Raw genomic sequence first — 24,926 nt, 5'->3', positions numbered from 1 at the left:
CCTTAGAGACTAACCAATTTATTTGAGCATGAGCTTTCGTGAGCTACAGCTCACTTCTCAAATAAATTGGTTAGTCTCTAAGGTGCCACAAGTACTCCTTTTCTTTTTGCGAATACAGACTAACACGGCTGTTCCTCTGAAACCTATGCAATTATAGATTTCACTATACTAAGGAAAGAAAGTGAGAGCAGAAGAATAAAGATAATGGACTTCAAAAAAGCAGACTTTAACAAACTCAGAGAACTGGTAGATAAGGTCCAATGGGAAGAAAAACTTAAGAGAAAAAGGAGTTCAGGAGACCTGGCAGTTTCTCTAGGAGACAGTATTAAAGACACAACTGCAAACTGTCCCAGTGCAAAGGAAAGACTATTCTTTCTATAAGAGGCCAATATAGCTCTAACAGGAGCTCTTTAATGAGCTAAAAATAAAAAAGGAGTCCTATAAAAAGTGGACACGTACAAATTGCTGAGAGGAGTACAAAAGTATAGCATAAGCATGTAGAGATAAAATCAGAAAGTCTAAAGCACAAAGTGAGTTATCCCTAACAAGAGACATAAAAGGTAATAAGAAGAGGTTCTTTATATACATTAGGAGCAAGAGAAAGACAAAAGAAAGTTTTAGAGTAACAGCCGTGTTAGTCTGTATTCGCAAAAAGAAAAGGAGTACTTGTGGCACCTTACAGACTAACCAATTTATTTGAGCATAAGCTTTCGTGAGCTACAGCATCCGATGAAGTGAGCTGTAGCTCACGAAAGCTTATGCTCAAATAAATTGGTTAGTCTCTAAGGTGCCACAAGTACTCCTTTTCTTTTTACAAAAGAAAGTGTAGATCCTCTCTCTACCTAGTGGGGAAAGAGAGCTAGTAACTGATGACATCAAGAAAGCTGAAGTGTTTTAATGCCTTTGCTTCATTTTTCACTAAAAATGTTAATGGTGATCAGATACTTAACACAATTAACAACAATGGGGAAGGAATGCAAGCTAAAATAGAGAGAGAATAGGGTAAAGAACATATAGATAAATTAGATATATTCAAGTTGGCAGGAGGATGAAATTCACTGTTGGGTATTTAAGGAACTATCTGAAGCAATCAGAACCATTAGCAGTTATCTTTGAGAATTCCTGAGGATGGGTCATGACTAGGGCTATGATTTTGTTATGGAGGTCACGAAATCCGTGACTTCCAGAGACCTCCGTGACTTGAGCCCCAGACGCCTGGGAGCTGTAGGGTCCCCCGCTACCTCTGATGACTGGGAACTGCAGGGGCCCGAGCTCCCAGCCGCAGAGGGTGGCAGGGGTGCCTGGTGTTCCAAGGTGGCAGGGAGACCCTGAGCTCCTGGCCGCCATGAGCAGCGGGGCTCCCGGGAACTCCCAGTCGCTGAGACTGGCAGGGGTGCTCTGCCGCTCCTGGCCACTGCGAGTAGTGGGGCCCCTGGGAGGTCCCAGTCACTGTAGGCTGTGGGGGTGCCCCGCAGCTCCCAGCTATCACAGGTGGTAGGGATGCTCTGCAGCTCCCAGCTGCCGTAAGTAGGGGGGCCCCCAAGAGCTCCCAGTCTCTGTGGACGGTGGGGGTGCTCTGCAGCTCCTGGCCACTGCAGTCGGTGTGGGGGCCCCAGAGCACAGAGCTGTTGCTGTAGGCGGTGGTGCCCTGGAGCATGGAGCCGCTGGTGGTGCAGACATCCTGCAGCTCCAAGCCAGGCCCCCCTGCACAGTGCGGGAAATCTGCAGCTCCCCATTTTGTCATGCATATTTTTAGTGAAAGTCACAAATAGGTCACAGGCTTCTGTGAATTTTTCTTTATTGTCCGTGGCCTGCCTGTGACTTTTACTAAAAGTATGTGTGACAAAATCTTAGCCTTAGTCATGATCCAGAACATGGGAGAAGGGAAAACATAGCACCTATCTTTAAAAAGGGGAACAAAGTGGACCCAGGGAATTACAGACCAATCAGATGAACTTCAATACCTGGAAAGATACTGGAACAAATGATTAAATTGTCAATTTCTAAGCACCTAGAGGATAATAGTGTTATAAGGAATAGCCAGCATGGATTTATCAAGGACAAATCATGCCAAACCAACCTAATTTCCTTCTTGGACAGGGTTACTGGTCTAGTGGATGGGAGGAAGCAATAAACATGATATATCTTGATTTTAGTAAGGTTTTTGACACAGTCCCCCATGACATTCTTATAAGCAAACTAGGGCAATGTGATCTAAATGAAATTACTATAGGGCTGGTGCACAACTGGTGGAAAAACTGTACTCAAAGAATCAGAGGGGTAGCCTTGTTAATCTGGATCTGTAAAAGCAGCAAAGAGTCCTGTGGCACCTTATAGACTAAAAGACGTATTGGAGCATAAGCTTTCGTGGGTGAATACCCACTTTGTGAGATGTACTCAAAGAGTCGTTTTCAAGGTTCACTATCAAACTTGGAAGCCGTATCTAGCTGGATCACAAAGGGGTCAGTCTTGGGTCCACTACTAGTCTATATTTTCATTAATGATTTGAATAATGGAGTGGAGAGTGTGCTTATAATATTTGCAGATGAGACCAAGATGGGAGAGGTTGCAAGCACTTTGGAGGACAGGATTAGAATTCAAAAATGACCATTACAAATTAGAGAATTGGTCTGAATTCAACAAGATGAAATTCAATAATGACAAAGTACTACACTTAGGAAGGAATTTTCAAATGCTACAAAATGGGGATTAACTGGCTAGGTGGTAGTAGTGCTGAAAAGGATCTGGGGGATATAGTGGATCACAAATTTGGTATGTGTCAACAATGTGATACAGTTGCAAAAAAGGTTAATATTCTGGGGTATATTAACCGGAGTGTCATATGTAAGACGTGGAAAGTGATTGTCCCACTCTACTTGGTACTGATGAGGCCTCACATGGAGTTCTATGCCCAACTATGGGTACCACAGGAAAGATGTGGACAAACTGGAGAGAGTCCAGAAGAGAGAAACAAAAGTGATCAAAGGTTTAGAAAACTTGACCTTTGAGGAAAGATTAAAAAACCTGGGCATGTTTAGTCTCGAGAGATGAGGACTGAGGACAGACCTGACAACAGTCTTCAAATATATTAAGGCAGTGGTTCTCAACCAGGGGTACACGTATCCCTGCGGGTACGCAGAGGTCTTCCAGGGGGTAGATGAACTCTTCTAGATATTTGCCTAGTTTTACAACAGGCTACGTAAAAAGTACTAGTGAAGTCAGGACAAACTAAAATTTCATACAATGACTTGTTTATACTGCCCTATGTACTATACACTGAAATCTAATTACAATATTTGTATTCCAGTTGATTTATTATATAATTATATAGTAAAAATGAGAAAGTAAGCAATTTTTCAGTAATAGTGTGCTGTGACACTTGTGTTTTTATCTCTGATTTTGTAAGCCAGTAGTTTTTAAGTGAAGTGAAACTTGGGGTATGCAAGACAGATCAGACTCCTGAAAGGGGTACAGTAGTCTGGCAAGGTTGAGAACCACTGTGTTAAGGACTGTTATGAACAGGAGGGTCGTCAATTGTTCTTAGTGTCCACTGAAGGTAGGACAAGAAGTGATGGGCTTAATCTGCAGCAAGGGAGATTTAGGTTAGATATTGAGGAAAACTTTCCAACTATAAGGATACTTAAGTATTGGAACAGATTTCCATGGGAGGTTGTGAAATCCCCATCACTGGAGGTTTTAAAGAACAGGTTGGACAAGCTCCTGCCAGGGATGGTCTAGATTTATTTTGTCCTGCAACAGTGCACGGGATTGGACTTGATGACTTCTTGAGGTCTCTTCCAGCCCTACATTTCTATGATTCTATGAAAGACCCTCAGAAATTAGCATATACAACCATGGTAAAATGCATTATAGGAGGAAAATCAGCTCCCAGATATAAATGTGGAACCACATAATGCAATTAAAAGGAGAGCTAAATGTATTAAATATAGAAAATTGATATGTGTGATAAATGGAGCAAACATTGCTAAATATTTACAGACTGGTGTAAAGATGAGAACTTGGAGAGTGGGGTACAGCATTCTGTGTCCCGTCACTTGGAATAAAGAAATCCATTAGAGGATCAAATTTTGTAGTGGTTATGATGGTTGAACCAGCAGAGATAATGTTGCATTATACTGGATACAGGATGTGCTACCTACCTCCATTGTCATCTTAGGTTCACTAACGGGACTACTGGCAATCAAAAATGATAATACAGATAGTAGAAATGATATAATTAATGAAATATTGTTACTAACAACAGAATTGGAACAGATGGGAGTAAACCTTGAAATAGCCTAGATCTCAGGGCATATCAGGATAGCAGGAAACAAGATGGCAGACAAAGTAGCAAGAAATGCTGTGAAAAAAATGATATTTTTTGACCGTTTAACAAATGATCTTTCCAAGTACATAGGAGTTTGAAAACCTAATTAAAATGAACTAAGAGCTGAGAGGCAGGAAGTATGTACAAAAGAAACCAGGGGAAAGAGATTTCATAAAGTAGGCCTTGAAATTGAAAATGCTCACTTATTGCAAAAATGCAATGGAAAGAGTGAGGTGGCTTTACTCGGAATCTTTACTGGATACTGTGTCGAACACAGTAACTTGCCTTTAATAAACAAAAAGTGGGCTGTGTGAGACATGCATGGTCTAAGAAATGGTTGGTCACCGCCTCTGGGAACGTAAAGAGTATAAGATTGATAGGGGAAATTTGTATGACAAGCTCAGGAACCTAAAAGTGACAATGTTTACACTATAAAATATCTAGAAAGAGCATCACAAAAATGAGGGACCATTAAGAAAGCAATGTTAATTTAAAAATATTGGACAAAGAGAGAGTCTGTAACTATATATGTATCATGAAATCCAGCAGCTGGTGATTATACACTTGGAATGTGAGTTTGCTAAACCATAAAATACAAGAAGAAGAAAGTTGGTGGGCTGTGCGTGTGGAGAAATTCTATAGTTATTCTCTGGGAAGGGAGAGTAGGGAGACCTGGAGTGTCAAGGAACAGAACCAGAGAAGAGAAGGTGGGAAGTGCCTTCTTTCGGGGAAGCAGCTGGAAAGAAGGCTGAGAGAGGAAAAAAGACCAGATAGTCTTCTCCAGAGACAAGCTGGAAGCCTGATTGAGATGGGGGGACCTTAATACTGTTGGCATTATACTGGATACAGGATGTGCTACCTACCTCCATTGTCATCTTAGATTCACTAACAGGACTACTGGCAATCAAAAATGAAACCCCGAGTAAGGGGAGAAGTGAGCCAGCCCCTGGATTGAGGGATTGATTGAAGCAGGGACCCGCAACAGGGACACATCTGGGCTGAGGTGACTGCTTGCTGAGCCCAGGTGGGCTTTAGGGTTGATTTGTGTATCTATATAATTTTGTTGGACTTTGAGAAGGACTCTGTGTCCCTGGAAGCGGCTGGTCACATAAAGTCGTCTGGCTTGAGGGCCACGACATTCTTATGGCTCAAGTGGACCAAAAGAAGGTGGGGAAAACTGAGGGTAAAGTGGCTGCAGTGCCAGAGCCAGGAGCAGGGGTGTTGTAGCACCTTTGTCACAGTATTCTTACAAGATTTTAGAATGGTTCTCTGTACACTTTCTAATTAAGGTATTGTGCCTTCTAGAGACACATGAGGCAATATTCTCCTCTTTCCACTTGGAAGCAGGGTAAAAGAGAGATGTAGAGAACACCAGTTTGAGTGATTCTGCTTTAACTGACCTTGCAAATGAATCATGTATTCTCCAGGATTTTGGCACACACTCTTTGCAACATTGTAGTGGGTCATGATCCAGTAAAGAGATGCAAATAATTTTGCACTCAGTACTACTCTTAGTACAATTTTTTTCAGCTAATATAGTAAACACATGAATGCTTCAGAAGAAGTGATAGTCTTTTTCAGTTTATGTATCTAAAGGCACAAAGCCAATTTTAAATTGTGTACCTGAAAACGGAGCTTTATTATTCCTATAAATTCCATGAGAAGGTCAATGTCTTGAGTAAAACTGAGCAAATAATTTGTAGCAGTAATTTATTCAATGAATCTATCCTTTTCTATTTGTGAATTGTGTGCAGCCAGCTCCTCAAAAATGTATTCATTATTGAAAATTATTCTCTGAATATTCTGTGAATAATTTATGACCTGTAGACTGTAAGCAGTTTTTTTCCCCAGATACTCCATATTTGAGGTGTTGATTAATTTTGATTGGACACAGAATCAGATGTTCATTAGAGAGCTGACTGAAATTTTCTTTTAAAACATTTTTCAGTGGAAAATGGCTTTCTGACAATGAAAATTTTAGTGAGGAAAAATGGTGGGGTTTTTTTTTTTATTTGGTTTTGTCAGAAAAGCAATAAACTTGGGTTGCTGAAAAACCAAGCAATTTGGTGCTTCGGGATTTCAGTTAAAATGTACCAATAAAGAAAAAAACAAAATATTTTGCTTTTGTGAAACTTTCATGAAGGGGGGAGTCATTTCCCAATCAGTGCTAGTTTCCAGGGCAAAACTCGTGACTTTTTTTAAAACTAAAAACAATATTCTGCAAATGTTCTCTTAATAAATTCATAGATTTTTATGATCATATAGTCTGATCTCCTGTATGAACTGGCCAGAGAATTTCATTCAGCAATTCTTAATATTTTCAAAAACTGAATTGTTAGAGCCTATTAGCGAGCATTCCAGTCAGTAAAAAAATGAGGAGTACTTGTGGCACCTTCGAGACTAACAAATTTATTTGGGCATAAGCTTTCGTGGGCTAAAACCCACTGCATGCATCCAATGACATGGGTTTTAGCCCATGAAAGCTTATGCCCAAATAAATTTGTTAGTCTCGAAGGTGCCACAAGTACTCCTTGATCTTTTTGCTGATACAGACTAACACGGCTACCACTCTGAAACCTGTCACCATTCCAGTCAGTGACTCATTCACTAGAATGTTCACAAAAAAGTGAATGCAAAAGGAGAGATTACACAGCTGACACAAACTCAGTTCTTTGTTTGAACAAATATTTGGATATATTTATATTTTAAAATATATTTAGCTAGCTTTAATCGTGATCATTTGTGCAATTCAAATGCGCCTGCCAAGTTAACTATATTAACTCATGCATATACTGGGCTTCACAAATGCAGGGGATGTTAGTGGCATAGTCTTTATACATAGAATTCCTCAGTTCTCAAAAACCTGTGTTCTAATCCAAACTGAAGGTACCTCAATATTACAAAATCAGCTGTCATGGAACCTAGCTCTCTGATAGCCTGCATATAAATTAAAAATCAGCAAATTACCTTTTTTTTGGTATAATGTCTCTTTAAAATTATATAGAGACACAAATAAACAAAAAGAAATGCCATGCAGAAACATTTAAAGATCTCTACTGCCGGATATAAATACAATACATAAAGTGGGATTCTTATGCCAGTTTCTGATCTCACTGACACTAGTGTATTTCCATTTATATTAACGGAGTTAATCCAGGTTCACACAAAAGTGAGATCAGAGTAATTTACTCCTCTTCTGAGGATTGGTCTCCTAGCTTCTTAAGTAGGGAAAGTCAAAGGAGAAAAACAATGCCTGTTCTTTGCAGCTTGCACTGGTTCTCCATCCAGTGCTAGATCTGCATCGTGGGTCTGGTATTAATTTACAAAACTCTCAATAGAATAGGGCCACACTATCTTAAATACTGACTCGCTGACAGTAACCAACGCAAACATCATCATCAAGCACACTACATTTAGCAGAGTCAGATACAGATTCAAGGGTGCAGCAGCAGGCAGAGCCTTCTGATAAGACCCCTTTGCCACAGCGTTTCCCAAGTGAGCAGAAGATCCAAAATAACAGCCCATAACTAAACCAAGGGCAAGATGAAGAACTAGTTTTGTGCTCAGAATTAGTGGTTTATGGTAACACTGAGTAGTATGGAGAACTGAGTGGCCAGTTGTTTGGACCTTCTTTATTCTCTACAGTGCATTCATATTGCAGTGATAGAAATGGTGATATATTCTATGGTTTTAGAAGTGTTTATAGATATTTGAAGAAAAGAGTGATATGGTCTAAATGGCAGAAGAGGAAGATTATTTTGTCTGTGGTGTTCTGAATACAGTGGAGGGGACAGAGGGAACAGGCAGACATGCAAGAAGAGGAGATTGCATTAATCAAGCCTGGAGATGACCAAAGCATTGACAAGCATTTTAGCCAGGGGGATTGAAAGAAATATATATTTTTAAAGATGTTACAGAAAAAGAATTGACAGGATTTGGTGACACCATAGAAGTGAGATAGGAGAGCAGGGAGCTGACTGACACTAAGGCCTGGTCTACAGTACGCGGTTTATTTCTGAATTAGCCGAGTTACCTCGAAAAAACTGCTTCTTTCCACACAACCAAACCAGTTTTTTTTATTTAAAGGGCTCTTTACTCCAATTTCTGTACTCCACCTTGGCAAGTGGAGTAGCGCTAAAATCGAGATCACAGTTCCGGATTACAGGTACTGTGGACGCAATTCAACGATATTGGCCTCCGGGAGCTATCCCAGCATGCTCCCTTGTGACTGCTCTGGTCAACACTCTGAACTCTGATGCACTAGCCAGATAGGCAGTAAAAGCCCCAGGAACTTTTGAATTTCCTGTTTGGTCACCACCATCACAGGCAACCATCAGCACAGTCCACCATCACTGGCGACCATCAGCACAGTCCACCATCACAAGAGACCACACAGTCCCGGATTCGCTGACAAGCTCCAGCATGGTACGAATGGGAGGTACTGGATCTCATTGCATGTTGGGGAGATGAATCTGTTATGGCAGAACTACGTTCCAAAAAAAGGAACGCAGATACATACACTAAAGTGTCCAGGGCCATAACGGAAAGAAGCTACTGCAGGGACACAGAACAGTGTCGTACAAAAATCAAGGAGCTCAGGCAAGCGTACCAAAAAGCCAGGGAGGCGAACGGGCGCTCTGGGTCACAGCCCCATACATGCCACTTCTACCGTGAGCTGCATGCAATTATGGCGGGTGACGACACCACTACCCCACCACTGTCCGTGGACACCTGCAAGGGGGGAGTAGCATGGAGCGAGGAGGATAAGTTTTTGGAGGACGAAGAGGAGGAGGAGGACAGTGCACAGGCAACAAGTGGGGAATCTGTTTTCCCTGCTAGCCAGAAACTATTCTTAATGCTGGAGCCAGTAGCCTCCCCCTACTCCCAAAGCATGCTCCTGGACCATGACCCTGGAAAAGGCACTTCTGGTGAGTGAGAGCTTGATCGAAGCCACGCCATGGGGGGAGGGGGGAAACCCAGCCGCGCTGGGCTGTTCGCGTTTAGTTTAAAGGGCTCATCCCTGCTCAGAGCCTCATTGGAGCCTTGCGGGGGGTGGGGGTGTGTGGGGGGTGGGGGTGGGAGGGAGGGTGTTGTATGAAGCGATCATCCCAGAGCGCCTGCAGGCTGCCTGCAAGCTGAATTCTGTTGCTTGGCTACATGAGATAGCTTACTCACACCAAAGTGGCAGGCACTTCAGTATAAGAGGCAAAATGCGACCTTGAACAGAAAGAACATGTGCTGTGTACTATGAATTGCCTGTTTCACTGATAGGTTTCAGAGTAACAGCTGTGTTAGTCTGTATTCACAAAAAGAAAAGGAGTACTTGTGGCACCTTAGAGACTAACCAATTTATTTGAGCATGAGCTTAAAGCCACCAAAGCTTAAAGCTCATGCTCAAATAAATTGGTTAGTCTCTAAGGTGCCACAAGTCCTCCTTTTCTTTCTGTTTCACTGAGAAACAGTGTCCCTTTGTTCTCTAAAATGTATCTTTTAAAATACTACCCTCCCTTTTTCTCCTCCTGCAGCAGGTGCAAATGTTTCAACGCGGCCCCTATCTACTCCATCCCAGAGGCTGGTCCAGATTAGAAGGTGGAAAAAACGAACTCAGGACAACATGTTTGCCGAGCTCAAGCAGTCCTCCCACACTGATAGGGCCCAGTTGAATGTGTAGAGGCAAACAATTGCGGAGTCACGTAAGCGTTACATGAACACAAAGAGAGGAGGGACGCGCGCGATGAGAGTAGGCGCAGGATGCTATGGTCAAGCTCATGGGGGAGCAAACTGACATGCTCCGCTACATGGTGGATCTAATGTGGGAAAGGCAGCAAGACCACAGGCTGCTGCTGCAGCCCCTGAATAACCACCCTGCCTCCTCCCCAAGTTCCATAGCCTCCTCACCCAGACGCCCAAGAACACAGGGCGGAGAGGCTACGGGGACCCACACAGTCAACCCCAGAGGATTGCACAAGAACCAGAAAGCTGGCATATCCTAAATTTAGATTTGGTTTCTGGACTTGTCCTTCCCTCCTCCTCCTCCCCCCAACCCAATACCCCCCCCCCGTCTAGCTTCTGATTTCTCTCAATGTTTTGTGCAACAAATAATAAAGAACGTTTTTTAAACAATTGGGACTTTATTTCCTTTCATATATATATATATATATATATACACACATATATAGGGGGCAGGTAACTTTAAGAGAAACAAACACAACTGTCACACCTTACCCTGGCCAGTCATGAAGCTGGCTTTCAAAGCTTCTCTGATGTGCAGCACACCCTGCTGCGCTCTTCTAATCGCCCTGTTGTCTGGCTATGCGAAACTGGCTGCCAGGTGAGTTGGCTCAACCTCCCACCCCGCTATAAACGTCTCCCCCTTGCTCTCACAGATATTGTGGAGCACACAACAAGCAGCAATTACAATTGGAATATTGGTTGTGCTGAGATCTAACCAAGTCAGTAAACTGCGCCAGCGCGCTTTCAAACATCCAAACGCACATTCTACCACCATTCTGCACTTGCTCAGCCTATAGTTGAACTGCTCCTTACTACTGTCCAGGCTGCCTGTGTACAGCTTCATGACCCATGGCATTACAGGGTAGGCTGGGTCCCCGAGGATCACTACAGGCATTTCAACATCCCCAACAGTAATTTTCTGGTCTGGGAAGTAAGTCCTTTCCTGCAGCTGTTCAAACAGACCAGAGTTCCTGAAGATGCGAGCGCCATGTACCTTTCCCGGCCATCCCACTTTGATGTTGGTGAAACATCCCTTGTGATCCATCAGTGCTTGCAGCACCATGGAAAAGTACCCCTTGCAGTTTATGTACTGGCCGCCCCGGTGTTCCAGGGCCAAGATAGGGATATGTGTTCCGTCTATCGCCCCGCCGCAGTTAGGGAACCCCAGCGCGTTAAAGCCATCCACAATGGTCTGCACATTTCCCAAAGTCACTACCCTTGATAGCAGCTGGTCAATGATTGCGCTTGCTACTTGCAGCACAGCAGCCCCCACGGTAGATCTGCCCACTCCAAAGTGATTCCCGACTGACCGGTAGCTGTTGGGCATTGCAAGCTTCCAGTGGGCTATGGCCACTTGCTTCTCAACCGTGAGGGCTGCTCTAATTTTGGTGTCTTTGCACTTCAGGGCAGGGGACAGCAAGTCACAAAGTTCCATGAAAGTGGCCCTATGCATATGAAAGTTTTGCAGCCACTGGGAATCATCCCATACCCGCAACACTATGCGGTCCTACCAGTCTGTGCTTGTTTCCCAGGCCCAGAATCAGCGTTCCACGGCATGAACCTGGCCCAACAAGTACCATGATCTCCCACTTGCCACATGCCGTGCCGTCTGTGTCCATGTCCTCATCAGTATAGTAATCGCGCTGTCGTCGCTTCCTCGCCCGGTTTTGCAGATACTGCGCATACTGCTGGATAGTGCGCGAGGTATTTACAATGGTCAAAACTGCAGCGGAGATCTGAGCAGTCTCCATGGCTATGGTGCCTGCACAGGTAATCCTGGAAAAAGGGCGCGAAAGGTAGGAGAGCAGAGTGGGAGCGGAAGCTGTGCTGTTTGGTTCACGGTAGCCGAACAAAGGCTGAAAATGGTTGTCTTCTGTAGCTTTCACAGAGGTGGGAGCCCAGGACAGACAACATGGAGAAGCCCGGAAGCGTGGCAAGAGGGGGAGAGCAGAGTTGGCGGCAGAAGCTGTGCTGCTCGGCTCACGATGGCCGAGCAGAGTTGAGGTGGATTCATAGTAGCAGAAGAGCAGTGGTGCACCGTCTGCTGAAAGCAGTATGGCGTCTGCACGCCAAAAAGGCGCGAAACGATTGTCTACTGTAGCTTGAAGACGACACATACCCAGAAACACCCGCGAGAATGTTTTTGCCCCACTGGGAGCTTAACCCAGAATTCCAGTGGGCGGCGGGGACTGCGGGAACGGTGGGATAGCTACTCACAGTGCACCACTCCGACATTCGATGTTAGCCTTGGTACTGTGGACGCAATCTGCCAAACTCATGTGCTTTAGTGTGGACACAGAAGACCGAATGTATAAAATAGCTTCCGAAAATTCGAATAGAATAATTTTGAAATAATTTTGTATTGTAGACGTACCCTTAGGTTGGAAGCCTGGATAACAGTGAGAATAGTGGTATTACCTACAGTGATGGAGATTTTGAGAAGGGAAGTTAAAAATAAATTAATGTAAGATAAAAATAAAGTATTCATATTGAGTTTGGGATGGATTGGAAAATAGGGTTGCTTCAGCTTCATTTATAGAAGTGACAAACTTGGATGCTTAGCACAATACGCTTGTTATCTGCACAGAGCTCAGTACTGTCTGTGAGTAGTGTGGTGCCTTTTGACATACGTGATTCATCTGCAGAGTGACTTGGTTTGAAAGACTCCCAAGGCTTGTTAACTTCCAAGAAAACCTGAGGGCTCCTTCATCTACACAGTGCTCCATGTCTGGCAAAACACAAATAAGCAGAGGTTTCCAAAACCCCAGCTGAAGCTGCAGCTCTAAAATCAGAATTCTGCTTTGAACGCTTGTTTAACGTATCTCACAAGTTGGTTGAGTTTGAAAGTTTTACAGAAGGTGAATATAAACTTTAATTCAGGGAATGCTTAAGTTTACCCACAGTAGTTAGCCCCAGTCCCTACTTGCTTGAGCCCTAGAACCTCTTTGATTACAAATTAAGAACAGCTCAATACATTTATTGTATGTAAATGTAAATCCTAAACAAATAAAGTATATAGTTGGTGCTCTTGAAGAGCCAATTTTTACAAAGCTGAAAGCAATTATGAGCCAGATCAGCTGGGGGAGAGAACTTGAACAGAAAAATGTGAACGATAATTGAGAATTGTTTAAGAATATTTTACGAGATGCCCAAAAATCCACAGTCAAGAAAGGCTATGCTGGTTTAAAAAAACAACAACAACCTGAATTAGAGGGAATGTCTTATAGCAATGCATCATTGACAGTTTGACAGAGATATAGCTGTTAAAATTTGTGTCCTCGGGATGCAGCAGTTACTTGCATGTTAGTGGAAAAAAGCTAATTGATGACCATCCTAATGTATTTTCCTTCATTTTTAATAGATAAGAATAAAAAATGAATTTTAATGTCTGGAATATCAAAGAGATGTTCAGTACTCCCACAGCCACAAGGTAAGTGGTTTTGGGTTTTGTTGTTATGTTTATAATGGTCAAATAATCATGATAGCCTACTGGCTGTATTTAGCTAAAAGATTGAGTACCTGATCCCATTAATTTGCAGTAAAAGTTATTTAAACTGCCCTTTGCAGAACTAAGTGAAATAAACTGGAAACATTGTCTGCTGACATCCTGATTTTCCTGACGTTTATTCCAGAGGTCATTAGCAGGTCTCCAGTTAAGGAGCTGATATGACTGTTATTTGGTGTGATATATCAGTACAACTTAGACTTATGCTACTGAATTTGAGGATCTTTATGAAAAAGTCTAAAATAGCTGTGCTTACAGAAGCACTGATGTAATACTGTGTTCTAATTTTACTTGAGAAAACATTAAAACACATAAGAAAATGTTTTACTGCCAGATAAAATTATTGGTGGCTTTGTGTGTCTTATCTGTGATTTCCTCTGTGTTATTTACACCTTGAAAAAAGAAAAGGAAGACTTAGAGACTAACTTTAGAGACTAACAAATTTATTAGAGCATGAGGTTTCGTGAGCTACAACTCACTAGCTCTCGAAAGCTTATGCTCAAATAAATTTGTTAGTCTCTAAGGTGCCACAGGTCCTCCTTTTCTTTTTGCGGATACAAACTAACACGGCTGCTACTCTGAAACCTGTCATTATGCATTACATCTTGAAGCGTATTAAGTACAACCTTAGACCTTAGTCCATCCCGGGCTTTTCTGTTCATTGGGCTATCCACATTTGCCATCCCTGCTTGTCAACTGCCCTTCTCTCCAAATCTTCCCATTTCATGTTGAAGTACTTGATGTCGTTCAGAACTGTTCGTTTCCATGTTATTCACAGTCTTCCTCTCTTTCTTATTGTGTTTTCTGGCTTCCATTCGAGGGCAGAATTTGGTAAGCGGTCTTTTTCCATTCTCAGCACATGCTCCAGCCACTGATGTCTTCTTTTATAGATTATTTGTGAGCGGGTGCCTTGTCCAGTAATTTTTCTGACTTCTTCATTAGTCTCTTCAGTTTTGATTTCTGTCCCTCTAGTCCCCATTAACATGACTTTACATTTCTTTGCACTGTATCTCAAACCTGTCTTCTCCATTACTATTTTTACTTGATTTGTGCATTTTTGTGGTCCGTTGGCATCTTCATTGATAAGAGTGTTGTCGTCAGAAAAGTCTAGATCTAGAAAAGTTGGTAGAAATTGGAAGCTCTGAATTGTGTCCTTTTGCTTTCCTTCTCAATTTCTTACAAGTTGAAAATCCGTGGTCAGTAAAGTTAAGGACCTTAAGAGTTTAAATATATTAGGAACAAAATTAATACTAATAATGGTATTAATCCATTACTAGATGGAATTGGTAGAATTGTCAGTGAGGCAGAAGAGTTCAATAAATACACTGGAATGCGTTACCTAGGGAGGTGGTAGAATCTCCTTCCTTAGAGGTTTTTAAGGTCAGGCTTGACAAAGCCCTGGCTGGGATGATTTAACTGGGAATTGGTCCTGCTTCGAGCAGGGGGTTGGACTAGATGACTTTCTGGGGTCCCTTCCAACCCTGATATTCTATGATTCTATGAAATACTTCGGCTCTATAATTGAGAAAAAGCCAGATGATATAATCATATCATATGATGATGAACTTTCCATTCCACTATCAGAGGGGTAGCCGTGTTAGTCTGTATCCACAAAAACAACGAGGAGTCCGGTGGCACCTTAATGACTAATAGATTTATTTGGGCATAAGCTTTCGTACATAAAAAACCCACTTCTTCAGAGGCCTGGAGTGAAAATTACAGATACAGGCATAAATATACTGGCACATGAAGAGAAGGGAGTTACCTTACAAGTGGAGAACCAGTGCTGACAAGGCCAATTCAGTCAGAGTGGATGTGGTCCACTCCCAATAATTGATGAGGAGGTGTCAATACCAAGAGAGGGAAAATTGCTTTTGTAGTGAGCCAGCCACTCCCAGGCCCTATTCAAGCCCAAATTAATGGTGTTAAGTTTGCAAATGAATTGTAGCTCTGCAATTTCTCTTTGAATTCTGTTTTTGAAGTTTTTTTGTTGAAGGATGGCTACTTTTAAATCTGTTCTTGAATGTCCAGGGAGATTGAAGTATTCTCCTACTAGCTTTTGTATGTTACCATTCCTGATGTCTGATTTGTGTCCATTTATTCTTTTATGTAGAGACTGTCTGGTTTGGCCAATGTACATGGCAGAGGGGCATTGCTGGCACATGATGGCATATGTCACATTAGTAGATGTGCAGGTGAATGAGCCTCTGATGGTGTGGCTGATGTGGTTGGGTCCTAAGATGGTGTCGCTAGAGTAGATATGGGGACAGAGTAGACAACGGGGTTTGTTACAGGGATTGGTTCCTGGGTTAGTGTGTCTGTGGTGTGGTATGTAGTTGCTGGTGAGTATTTGCTTCAGGCTAGGGGGCTTTCTGTAACTGAGGGCTGGCCTGCTTCCCAAGGTCTTGTAGATTGTTGATGATGTGCTGGAGAGGTTTTAGCTGGGGGCTGTACATGATGGCCAGTGGTGTTCTGTTATTTTCCTTGTTGGGCCTGTTCTGCAGTAGGTGACTTCTGGATACCTGTCTCGTTCTGTCATTTTGTTTCCTCACTTCTCCAGGTGGGTATTGTAGTTTTAAGAATGCTTGATAAAGATCTTGTAGGTGTTTGTCTCTGTCTGAGGGATTGGAGCAAATGCAGTGGTATCTTAGGGCTTGGCTGTAGACAATGGATCGTGTGGTGTGGTCTGGGTGAGAGCTGAAGGCATGTAGGTAAGTATAGCGGTCAGTAGATTTCCGGTATAGGGTGGTGTTTATGTGACCATCACTTATTTGCACTGTAGTATCCAAGCTGCTGTCCCTGCCCCCCCCCCCAGCACCTCACATCCACTGGAGGCCCTGCCGATCAACTCCTCCCCCTCCCTCCCAGTGCCTCCTGCTCACAGTGGATCAGCTTCTTCCGCCGCATGCAGGACGTGCTGGGAGGGAGGGGAAGGAGGGGGGATAGGGTGAACTCTGGGGAGGGGGTGGAACTGGGCATGAAGGGGCAGGGTGGAGTGGGGCCTTGGGGGAAGGGGTGGAGTGGGGGGCGGGGCCTGGGGCAGAGTGGAGGCAGGAAGAGGCAGGGCGAAGTGAGGGTTTGGGGGATGGGGTGGAATAGGGGTGGGGCCTGGGGCTGAGCCGGGGTTGAGCACCCCTAAGGAAAGTTGGAAGCTGGTGCCTGTGATTGTGAGGTGGGCCTGTGATTGTAACACCCAGTTAAGGTGTAAGGTATGCCTGTGATTGTAGCACCCAGTTTCCTATATATTCTTCCAATCTCCTTTTCACATGCTCAAGCCATCTAAGCCTGGATTCCCTCAGCTTTTCTATAATTGGTGCCACCTTAACACTTCCCCTAATTCATTTGTTCCCAACATCGTCCATTCTTATAGCTCCAAGCATCAGTCTTAACATTTCCATTTCTATTGTATTCAAAATCTGCTCCTGTCTCTTCCTCGGTGCCCAGCATTCGAAGCCGTCCAAAAGTACAGGCCTAATTCTCTTGTAGATCTCACTTTCTTTTCACTTTGTAGATTCTCAAGTTGGTAGGAGAATACCTGCTGCGGATCACACCACTCACTTCTCTCCATTTAGGCCATGCCTTTTCTGTTCGGCTTATATTTTAGTCATTGAGTTCACTAGTATCCTGCCCTATCAAACCGAGGTACCCGAATTTCTGTACCTTTGGTAGTGCATGGCCCCCCAGACTTAGTCTCTTTGTCTTCCTGCAAGGTATCTTTTGAATCTACAGTTTTATTTCTGATTATGTTCATGCCATTTCATTCAAGTACACACCTTCATCTCTCTAAATCTTTTTTCACTTCCTCTTTGCTATCCCCCATGAGCACTACATCATCTGCAAAAAGCATGCACCAGGGTGCCACTCTCTGGATGTTTTCTGTAAGTGTATTGAGCATGTGAACAAAAAGGGGCTTAGTGCTGACCCTTGCTGTATTCCGACTCTTACTAGAAACTGTTCAGTTTCTCTGCATGGGCTTCTAACTGTGGTAACAACACCTTCAAATATGTCCTGAACAAGTCTGACATAGTCTTCAGCGACCACTTTCCTTCCCATATAACACCAGATGACTGCTCTCAGAATGTGGTCATAAGCCTTCTCAACTTTTGATGAATACTATGTGCAGGATTTTCCTCTTTTATTTATATTTGTGTACAAGCTATGTGAATACAAAGATTACATCCATTATCGACTTGTCTGGCACAAATACAAACTGATTGTCACTGACCTTTACTTCTCTTCATAGTCTCTTATCAATAACTTTTTCTCATATCTTCATCACGTGGCTCATGAGTTTAATGCCCGCGGAAGTTACCACAGTCTTTTTCTATGCCTCCTTTTCTCTTAAAGATTGGTAATGTATTCTTTTTCCAGGTATCAGGCATCTTCTCTGTCCTCATGATGAAATTAAACAGTTGTGTCAGTATATTCATGCCTACTTGCCCCAGGCACTTCCATACTTCTGCTGGTATGCCCATCAAGGCCAAGAGTTTTCTTATTTTTCATATTGCTCAATGTTTCTGCAACTTCTAGAACAGGTGCCACCAGATCCTGGTTTGGTTTTATCCTACAGCATGGTTCTCTTGGATTCCCTTCATTCATAAATCTTTCAACATAATTTCTCCATCTTTCCTCAATCTGGATCTCACTGATTAACATATTTCCACTTTAATCTTTAGTGACTTTGGTGAGATCAATGTCATTAGTTCTCTTATCATGGGTCTTTGCCAGTGTGTCTATTTCTTTATTGTCCTTCATTTTAAGACAGGCATAAAAGCCTTCCATAGCTTTAGCCTTAGCCCTGGTCTACACTAGGACTTTAGATCGAATTTAGCAGCGTTAAATCGATTTAAACCTGCACCCGTCCACACAATGAAGCCCTTTATTTCGACTTAAAGGGCTCTTAAAATCGATTTCCTTACTCCACCCCTGACAAGTGGATTAGCGCTTAAATCGACGTTGCCGGCTCGAATTTGGGGTACTGTGGACACAATTCGATGGTATTGGCCTCCGGGAGCTATCCCAGAGTGCTCCATTCTGACCGCTCTGGACAGCGCTCTCAACTCAGATGCACTGGCCAGGTAGACAGGAAAAGAACCGCGAACTTTTGAATCTCATTTCCTGTTTGGCCAGCGTGGCAAGCTGCAGGTGACCATGCAGAGCTCATCAGCAGAGGTGACCATGATGGAGTCCCAGAATCGCAAAAGAGCTCCAGCATGGACTGAACGGGAGGTACGGGATCTGATCGCTGTTTGGGGAGAGGAATCCGTGCTATCAGAACTCTGTTCCAGTTTTCGAAATGCCAAAACCTTTCTGAAAATCTCCCAGGGCATGAAGGACAGAGGCCATAACAGGGACCCGAAGCAGTGCCGCGTGAAACTGAAGGAGCTGAGGCAAGCCTACCAGAAAACCAGAGAGGCGAACGGCCGCTCTGGGTCAGAGCCCCAAACATGCCGCTTCTATGATGAGCTGCATGCCATTTTAGGGGGTTCAGCCACCACTACCCCAGCCGTGTTGTTTGACTCCTTCAATGGAGATGGAGGCAATACAGAAGTAGGTTTTGGGGACGAAGAAGATGATGAGGAGGAGGTTGTAGATAGCTCACAGCAAGCAAGCGGAGAAACCGGTTTTCCCGACAGCCAGGAACTGTTTCTCACCCTAGACCTGGAGCCAGTACCCCCCGAACCCACCCAAGGCTGCCTCCTGGACTCAGCAGGCGGAGAAGGGACCTCTGGTGAGTGTACCTTTTAAAATGCTATACATGGTTTAAAAGCAAGCATGTGAAAGGATTACTTTGCCCTGGCATTTGCGGTTCTGCCTTTGCAAAAGGTTTCTGGGGAGGGCAGCCTTATTTCGTCCTTCATGGTAGGACACTTTACCACTCCAGGCCAGCAACACGTACTGGGGAATCACTGTAGAACAAAGCATTGCAGTGTATGTTTGCTGGCATTCAACCAAAATCCGTTCACGCGGTGGGAGGAGGCAAAATGCGACCTTGTAACGAAAGCACATGTGCTATGTATGTAATGTTAACTTTCAAGGTTTACCCTGAAAGAGTGTAGCCACTGTTTTATAAAATGTGTCTTTTTAAATACCGCTGTCCCTTTTTTTTTCTCCACCAGCTGCATGTGTTTCAATGATCACAGGATCTTCTCCTTCCCAGAGGCTAGTGAAGCTTAGAAAGAAAAAAAAACGCACTCGCGATGAAATGTTCTCCGAGCTCATGCTGTCCTCCCACACTGACAGAGCACAGACGAATGCGTGGAGGCAAATAATGTCAGAGTGCAGGAAAGCACAAAATGACCGGGAGGAGAGGTGGAGGGCTGAAGAGAGTAAGTGGCGGGCTGAAGAGAGTAAGTGGCGGGCTGAAGACAGGGCTGAAGCTCAAAGGTGGCGGCAGCGTGATGAGAGGAGGCAGGATTCAATGCTGAGGCTGCTGCAGGACCAAACCAGTATGCTCCAGTGTATGGTTGAGCTGCAGCAAAGGCAGCTGGAGCACAGACTGCCACTGCAGCCCCTCTGTAACCAACCGCCCTCCTCCCCAAGTTCCATAGCCTCCACACCCAGACGCCCAAGAACACGGTGGGGAGGCCTCCGGCCAACCAGCCACTCCCCCACAGAGGATTGCCCAAAAAAAAGAAGGCTGTCATTCAATAAATTTTAAAGTTGTAAACTTTTAAAGTGCTGTGCTTAAAGTGCTGTGTGGCATTTTCCTTCCCTCCTCCACCACCCCTCCTGGGATACCTTGGTAGTCATCCCCCTATTTGTGTGATGAATGAATAACGAATGCATGACTGTGAAGCAGCAATGACTTTATTGGCTCTGCAAGCAATGATTAAAGGGAGGAGGGGAGGGTGGTTAGCTTACAGGGAAGTAGAGTGAACCAAGGGGCGGGGGGGTTCATCAAGGAGAAACAAACAGAACTTTTACACCGTAGCCTGGCCAGTCATGAAACTGTTTTTCAAAGCTTCTCTGATGCGTACCGCGCCCTCCTGTGCTCTTCTAACCGCCCTGGTGTCTGGCTGCGCGTAACCAGCAGCCAGGCGATTTGCCTCAACCTCCCACCCCGCCATAAACGTCTCCCCCTTACTCTCACAGATATTGTGGAGCACACAGCAAGCAGTAATAACAGTGGGAATATTGGTTTCGCTGAGGTCTAAGCGAGTCAATAAACTGCGCCAGCGCGCCTTTAAACGTCCAAATGCACATTCTACCACCATTCTGCACTTGCTCAGCCTGTAGTTGAACAGCTCCTGACTACTGTCCAGGCTGCCTGTGTACGGCTTCATGAGCCATGGCATTAAGGGGTAGGCTGGGTCCCCAAGGATAACTATAGGCATTTCAACATCCCCAACAGTTATTTTCTGGTCTGGGAATAAAGTCCCTTCCTGCAGCTTTTGAAACAGACCAGAGTTCCTGAAGATGCGAGCATCATGCACCTTTCCCGGCCATCCCACGTTGATGTTGGTGAAACGTCCCTTGTGATCCACCAGAGCTTGCAGCACTATTGAAAAGTACCCCTTGCGGTTTATGTACTCGGCGGCTTGGTGCTCCGGTGCCAAGATAGGGATATGGGTTCCGTCTATAGCCCCACCACAGTTAGGGAATCCCATTGCAGCAAAGCCATCCACTATGACCTGCACATTTCCCAGGGTCACTACCCTTGATATCAGCAGATCTTTGATTGCGTGGGCTACTTGCATCACAGCAGCCCCCACAGTAGATTTGCCCACTCCAAATTGATTCCCAACTGACCGGTAGCTGTCTGGCGTTGCAAGCTTCCACAGGGCTATCGCCACTCGCTTCTCAACTGTGAGGGCTGCTCTCATCTTGGTATTCATGCGCTTCAGGACAGGGGAAAGCAAGTCACAAAGTTCCATGAAAGTGCCCTTACGCATGCGAAAGTTTCGTAGCCACTGGGAATCGTCCCAGACCTGCAACACTATGCGGTCCCACCAGTCTGTGCTTGTTTCCCGAGCCCAGAATCGGCGTTCCACAGCATGAACCTGCCCCATTAGCACCATGATGCATGCATTGGCAGGGCCCATGCTTTCAGAGAAATCTGTGTCCATGTCCTGATCACTCACGGGACCGCGCTGACGTCGCCTCCTCGCCCGGTATCGCGTTGCCATGTTCTGGTGCTGCATATACTGCTGAATAATGCGTGTGGTGGTTAATGTGCTCCTAATTGCCAAAGTGAGCTGAGCGGGCTCCATGCTTGCCGTGGTATGGCGTCCGCACAGAAAAAAGGCGCGGAACGATTGTCTGCCGTTGCTCTGACGGAGGGAGGGGCGACTGACGACACGGCTTACAGGGTTGGCTTCAGGGAGCTAAAATCAACAAAGGGGGTGCCTGTACATCAAGGAGTATTTCAGGCAGGACTGCACGGAGGGTTCCAATAAGAAATGGTGCACCTAAGTTATCGTTGTTATTGGAACAAGGAGGTTAGCCTGGCCTCTGATTGATACATGGCTAGATTTACCTCGCTGCACCTTCTCTGTGAGTGACTGCAGTGTGACCTAGAGGAATGAGTCCCCTAGACAGGGGAGGAGGCAAATGAGTACAAAACAAATCTGGTCTATTTCTTGTTTTGACCCACTCCATCTATCTTTTACATCTTTGGCTGGCAGCAGACGGTGCAGAAGGACTGCATGCCATCCACATCTCATGGCTGCTTGGCAGAAGATGGTACAGTACGCCTGCTAGCCATCCCCATCTCTTGCCTGCCTGGCAGAAGATGGTGCAATACGACTGCTAGCAATCCTCATCTCTTGCCTGCCTGGCAGAAGATGGTACAGTACGACTGCTAGCAGTCCGTATCGCCTGCCTGCTCACCATAAGACGGTTCAATAGGACTGACTGCAGGACTAAAGAGAATGACCTGGTCAAGTCACTCCAAATTTAGTCCCTGCGCCCATGTCTGCCCAGGCGCTCCCAGCCGACGCGGCCAGGAGCACCTCGGACACGATGAGGACGACTACCAGTCGTATTGCACCGTCTGCTGCCAGAAGGCAAGGGGTTGCTGCTACTGTGCAGCAAAGCCGTACCGCGTCTGCCAGCACCCAGGAGACATAGGGTGACGGTTACCTGAGCGGGCTCCATGCTTGCTGTGGTATGGCGTCTGCACAGGTAACTCAGGAAAAAAGGCGCGAAATGATTGTCTGCCCTTGCTTTCACGGAGGGAGGGAGGGAACGGGGGCCTGACGACACGTACCCAGAACCACCCGCGACAATGTTTTAGCCCCATCAGAGCGCTCCATTGTGACTGCTCTGGACAGCACTCTCAGATGCCCGATTGTTTGCCATTGCTCTGACGCTGGGAGGGGCGCTTACAGGGTTGGCTTCAGGGAGCTAAAATCAACAAAGGGGGTGGCTTTACATCAAGGAGTATTTCAGGCAGGACTTCACAGAGGGTTCCAATAAGAAATGGTGCACCTAAGTTATTGTCCTTATTGGAGCAAGAAGGTTAGCCTGGCCTCTGATTGATACATGGCTAGATTTACCTCGCTGCACCTTGACTGCAGTGTGATCTAGAAGAATGAGTCCCCTAGACAGGGGAGGGGGGGGAAGCAAATGAGTACAAAACAAATCTGGTCTATTTCTTGTTTTGACCCACTCCATCTATCTTTTACATCTTTGGCTGGCAGCAGACGGACTGCATGCCATCCACATCTCATGACTGCTCGGCAGAAGATGGTACAGCACGACTGCTAGCAGTCCGTATCGCCTGCCCGCTCACCATAAGACGGTTCAATAGGACTGACTGCAGGACTAAAGAGAATGACCTGGTCAAGTCACTCCAAATTTAGTCCCTGTGCCCATGTCTGCCCAGGCGCTCCTGATCGACCTCACAGAGGCGACCAGGAGCACCTCAGACATGACGATGACGGCTACCAGTCGTACTGTACCGTCTGCTGCCACAAGGCAAGGGGTTGCTGCTACTGTGTAGCAATGCCGTACCGCGTCTGCCAGCACCCAGGAGACATAGGGTGACGGTTACCTGAGCGGGCTCCATGCTTGCCATGGTATGGCGTCTGCACAGGTAACTCAGGAAAAAAGGCGCGAAATGATTGTCTGCCCTTGCTTTCACGGGGGGAGGGAGGGAACGGGAGGCTGACGATATGTACCCAGAACCACCCGCGACAATGTTTTAGCCCCATCAGGCATTGGGATCTCAACCCAGAATTCCAATGGGCAGCGGAGACTGCGGGAACTGTGGGATAGCTACCCACAGTGCAACGCTCCGGAAGTCGACGCTTGCCTCGGTACTGTGGAAGCGCTCCGCCGAGTTAATGCACTTAATGCACTTAGAGCATTTACTGTGGGGACACACACACTCGAATTTATAAAACCGATTTCTAAAAAACCGACTTCTATAAATTCGACCTTATTCCGTAGTGTAGACATACCCTTAGTGGCTACCACCTCGAGCTTTTTGACTTTTTTTTATAGTTCTGAAAATACTGCTGTTGCAGTGTTGCATGCTGAAGTCTAAAACACTTTGTCTTTTCCTTTACAGCCTCTTCTACTGTCTCATTCAACCACCAGATCTCACTGGGGAAAAAGCCTCTCTTTTGTTTGTTTGTTTTTTATTTTTTACCAAGCAGGTTCATTGCGCATTCTTGAATTTTGCTTGCAATATGATTATTCTCTTAACTTCTCTTAACCCTTCTAAAGAGTTTTTCTGCAATAATTCTGTTGTAATCTCCTTGCTAACTTCATTAAGCTTTTACCACTAGGTTTTCTCTATTGCATCTGATGAAGTGAGCTGTAGCTCACGAAAGCTTATGCTCAAATAAATTTGTTAGTCTCTAAGGTGCCACAAGTCCTCCTTTTCTTTCTACTGCTTTGGACTGTCTTCTTCCTATGTACAGTATGTATCCATAGTCAAGAACTAGCATTCTATGTTGAGTTGCCTAGCTTTCCACTGGTATGACCGTTCAGTTTTTGATGTTCTTCAGCTCAGCTTGAGTTATCAGGAAGTAATCTGTCTGCATCCTTATGCTACCACTCTTCTAAATAGTCAGATGTTTTCTTCTTAATGAAAAATGTATTAACAGTTACCAAATCATATGTCTGTGTGTACTGTAAGATAGTTTTCCCTCCCTTGTTCCTATGTCCATATCCATGGCTGCCATGGTACCTTTTGAGGTATTTATCAGCTTTCCTCATGTGACCATTAAGGTTGGCTCCAATTATGATTCTTTCTTTCTCACATTTTGTACAACAGTGTCCATTTCTCCCCAGAAATCCTCTTTTTCTTGTTCAGTACATCCCACTTGGGATTCTTATGAACATATAATACGTAGGGGACCATTGTCACCAAAATTAGCCTGTCACTTATCTTATCCACAACCACTATAC

General features: G+C 44.8%; 1 protein-coding gene across 1 annotated transcript in view; it reads left to right on the top strand.

Moving 5' to 3' along the window:
* Positions 1 to 13,419: 13,419 nt before the first annotated feature.
* IHO1 (interactor of HORMAD1 1) overlaps positions 13,420 to 24,926 on the top strand; it is a 31,036-nt gene continuing 19,529 nt past the window's right edge. Inside the window, exon 1 of the mRNA XM_048856489.2 lies at positions 13,420 to 13,490. Coding sequence (XP_048712446.1) covers positions 13,435 to 13,490 — 56 coding nt within the window. The 5' untranslated portion in view covers positions 13,420 to 13,434. The remainder of the gene's footprint in view (positions 13,491 to 24,926) is intronic.

The sequence above is a fragment of the Caretta caretta genome, chromosome 7 (genome assembly GCF_965140235.1).
Source record: "Caretta caretta isolate rCarCar2 chromosome 7, rCarCar1.hap1, whole genome shotgun sequence".
In the NCBI taxonomy this organism is placed as follows: domain Eukaryota; kingdom Metazoa; phylum Chordata; order Testudines; family Cheloniidae; genus Caretta; species Caretta caretta.
Note: the sequence above shows the minus strand (reverse complement) of the source record. Positions and strands in the feature narration are given on the sequence as shown.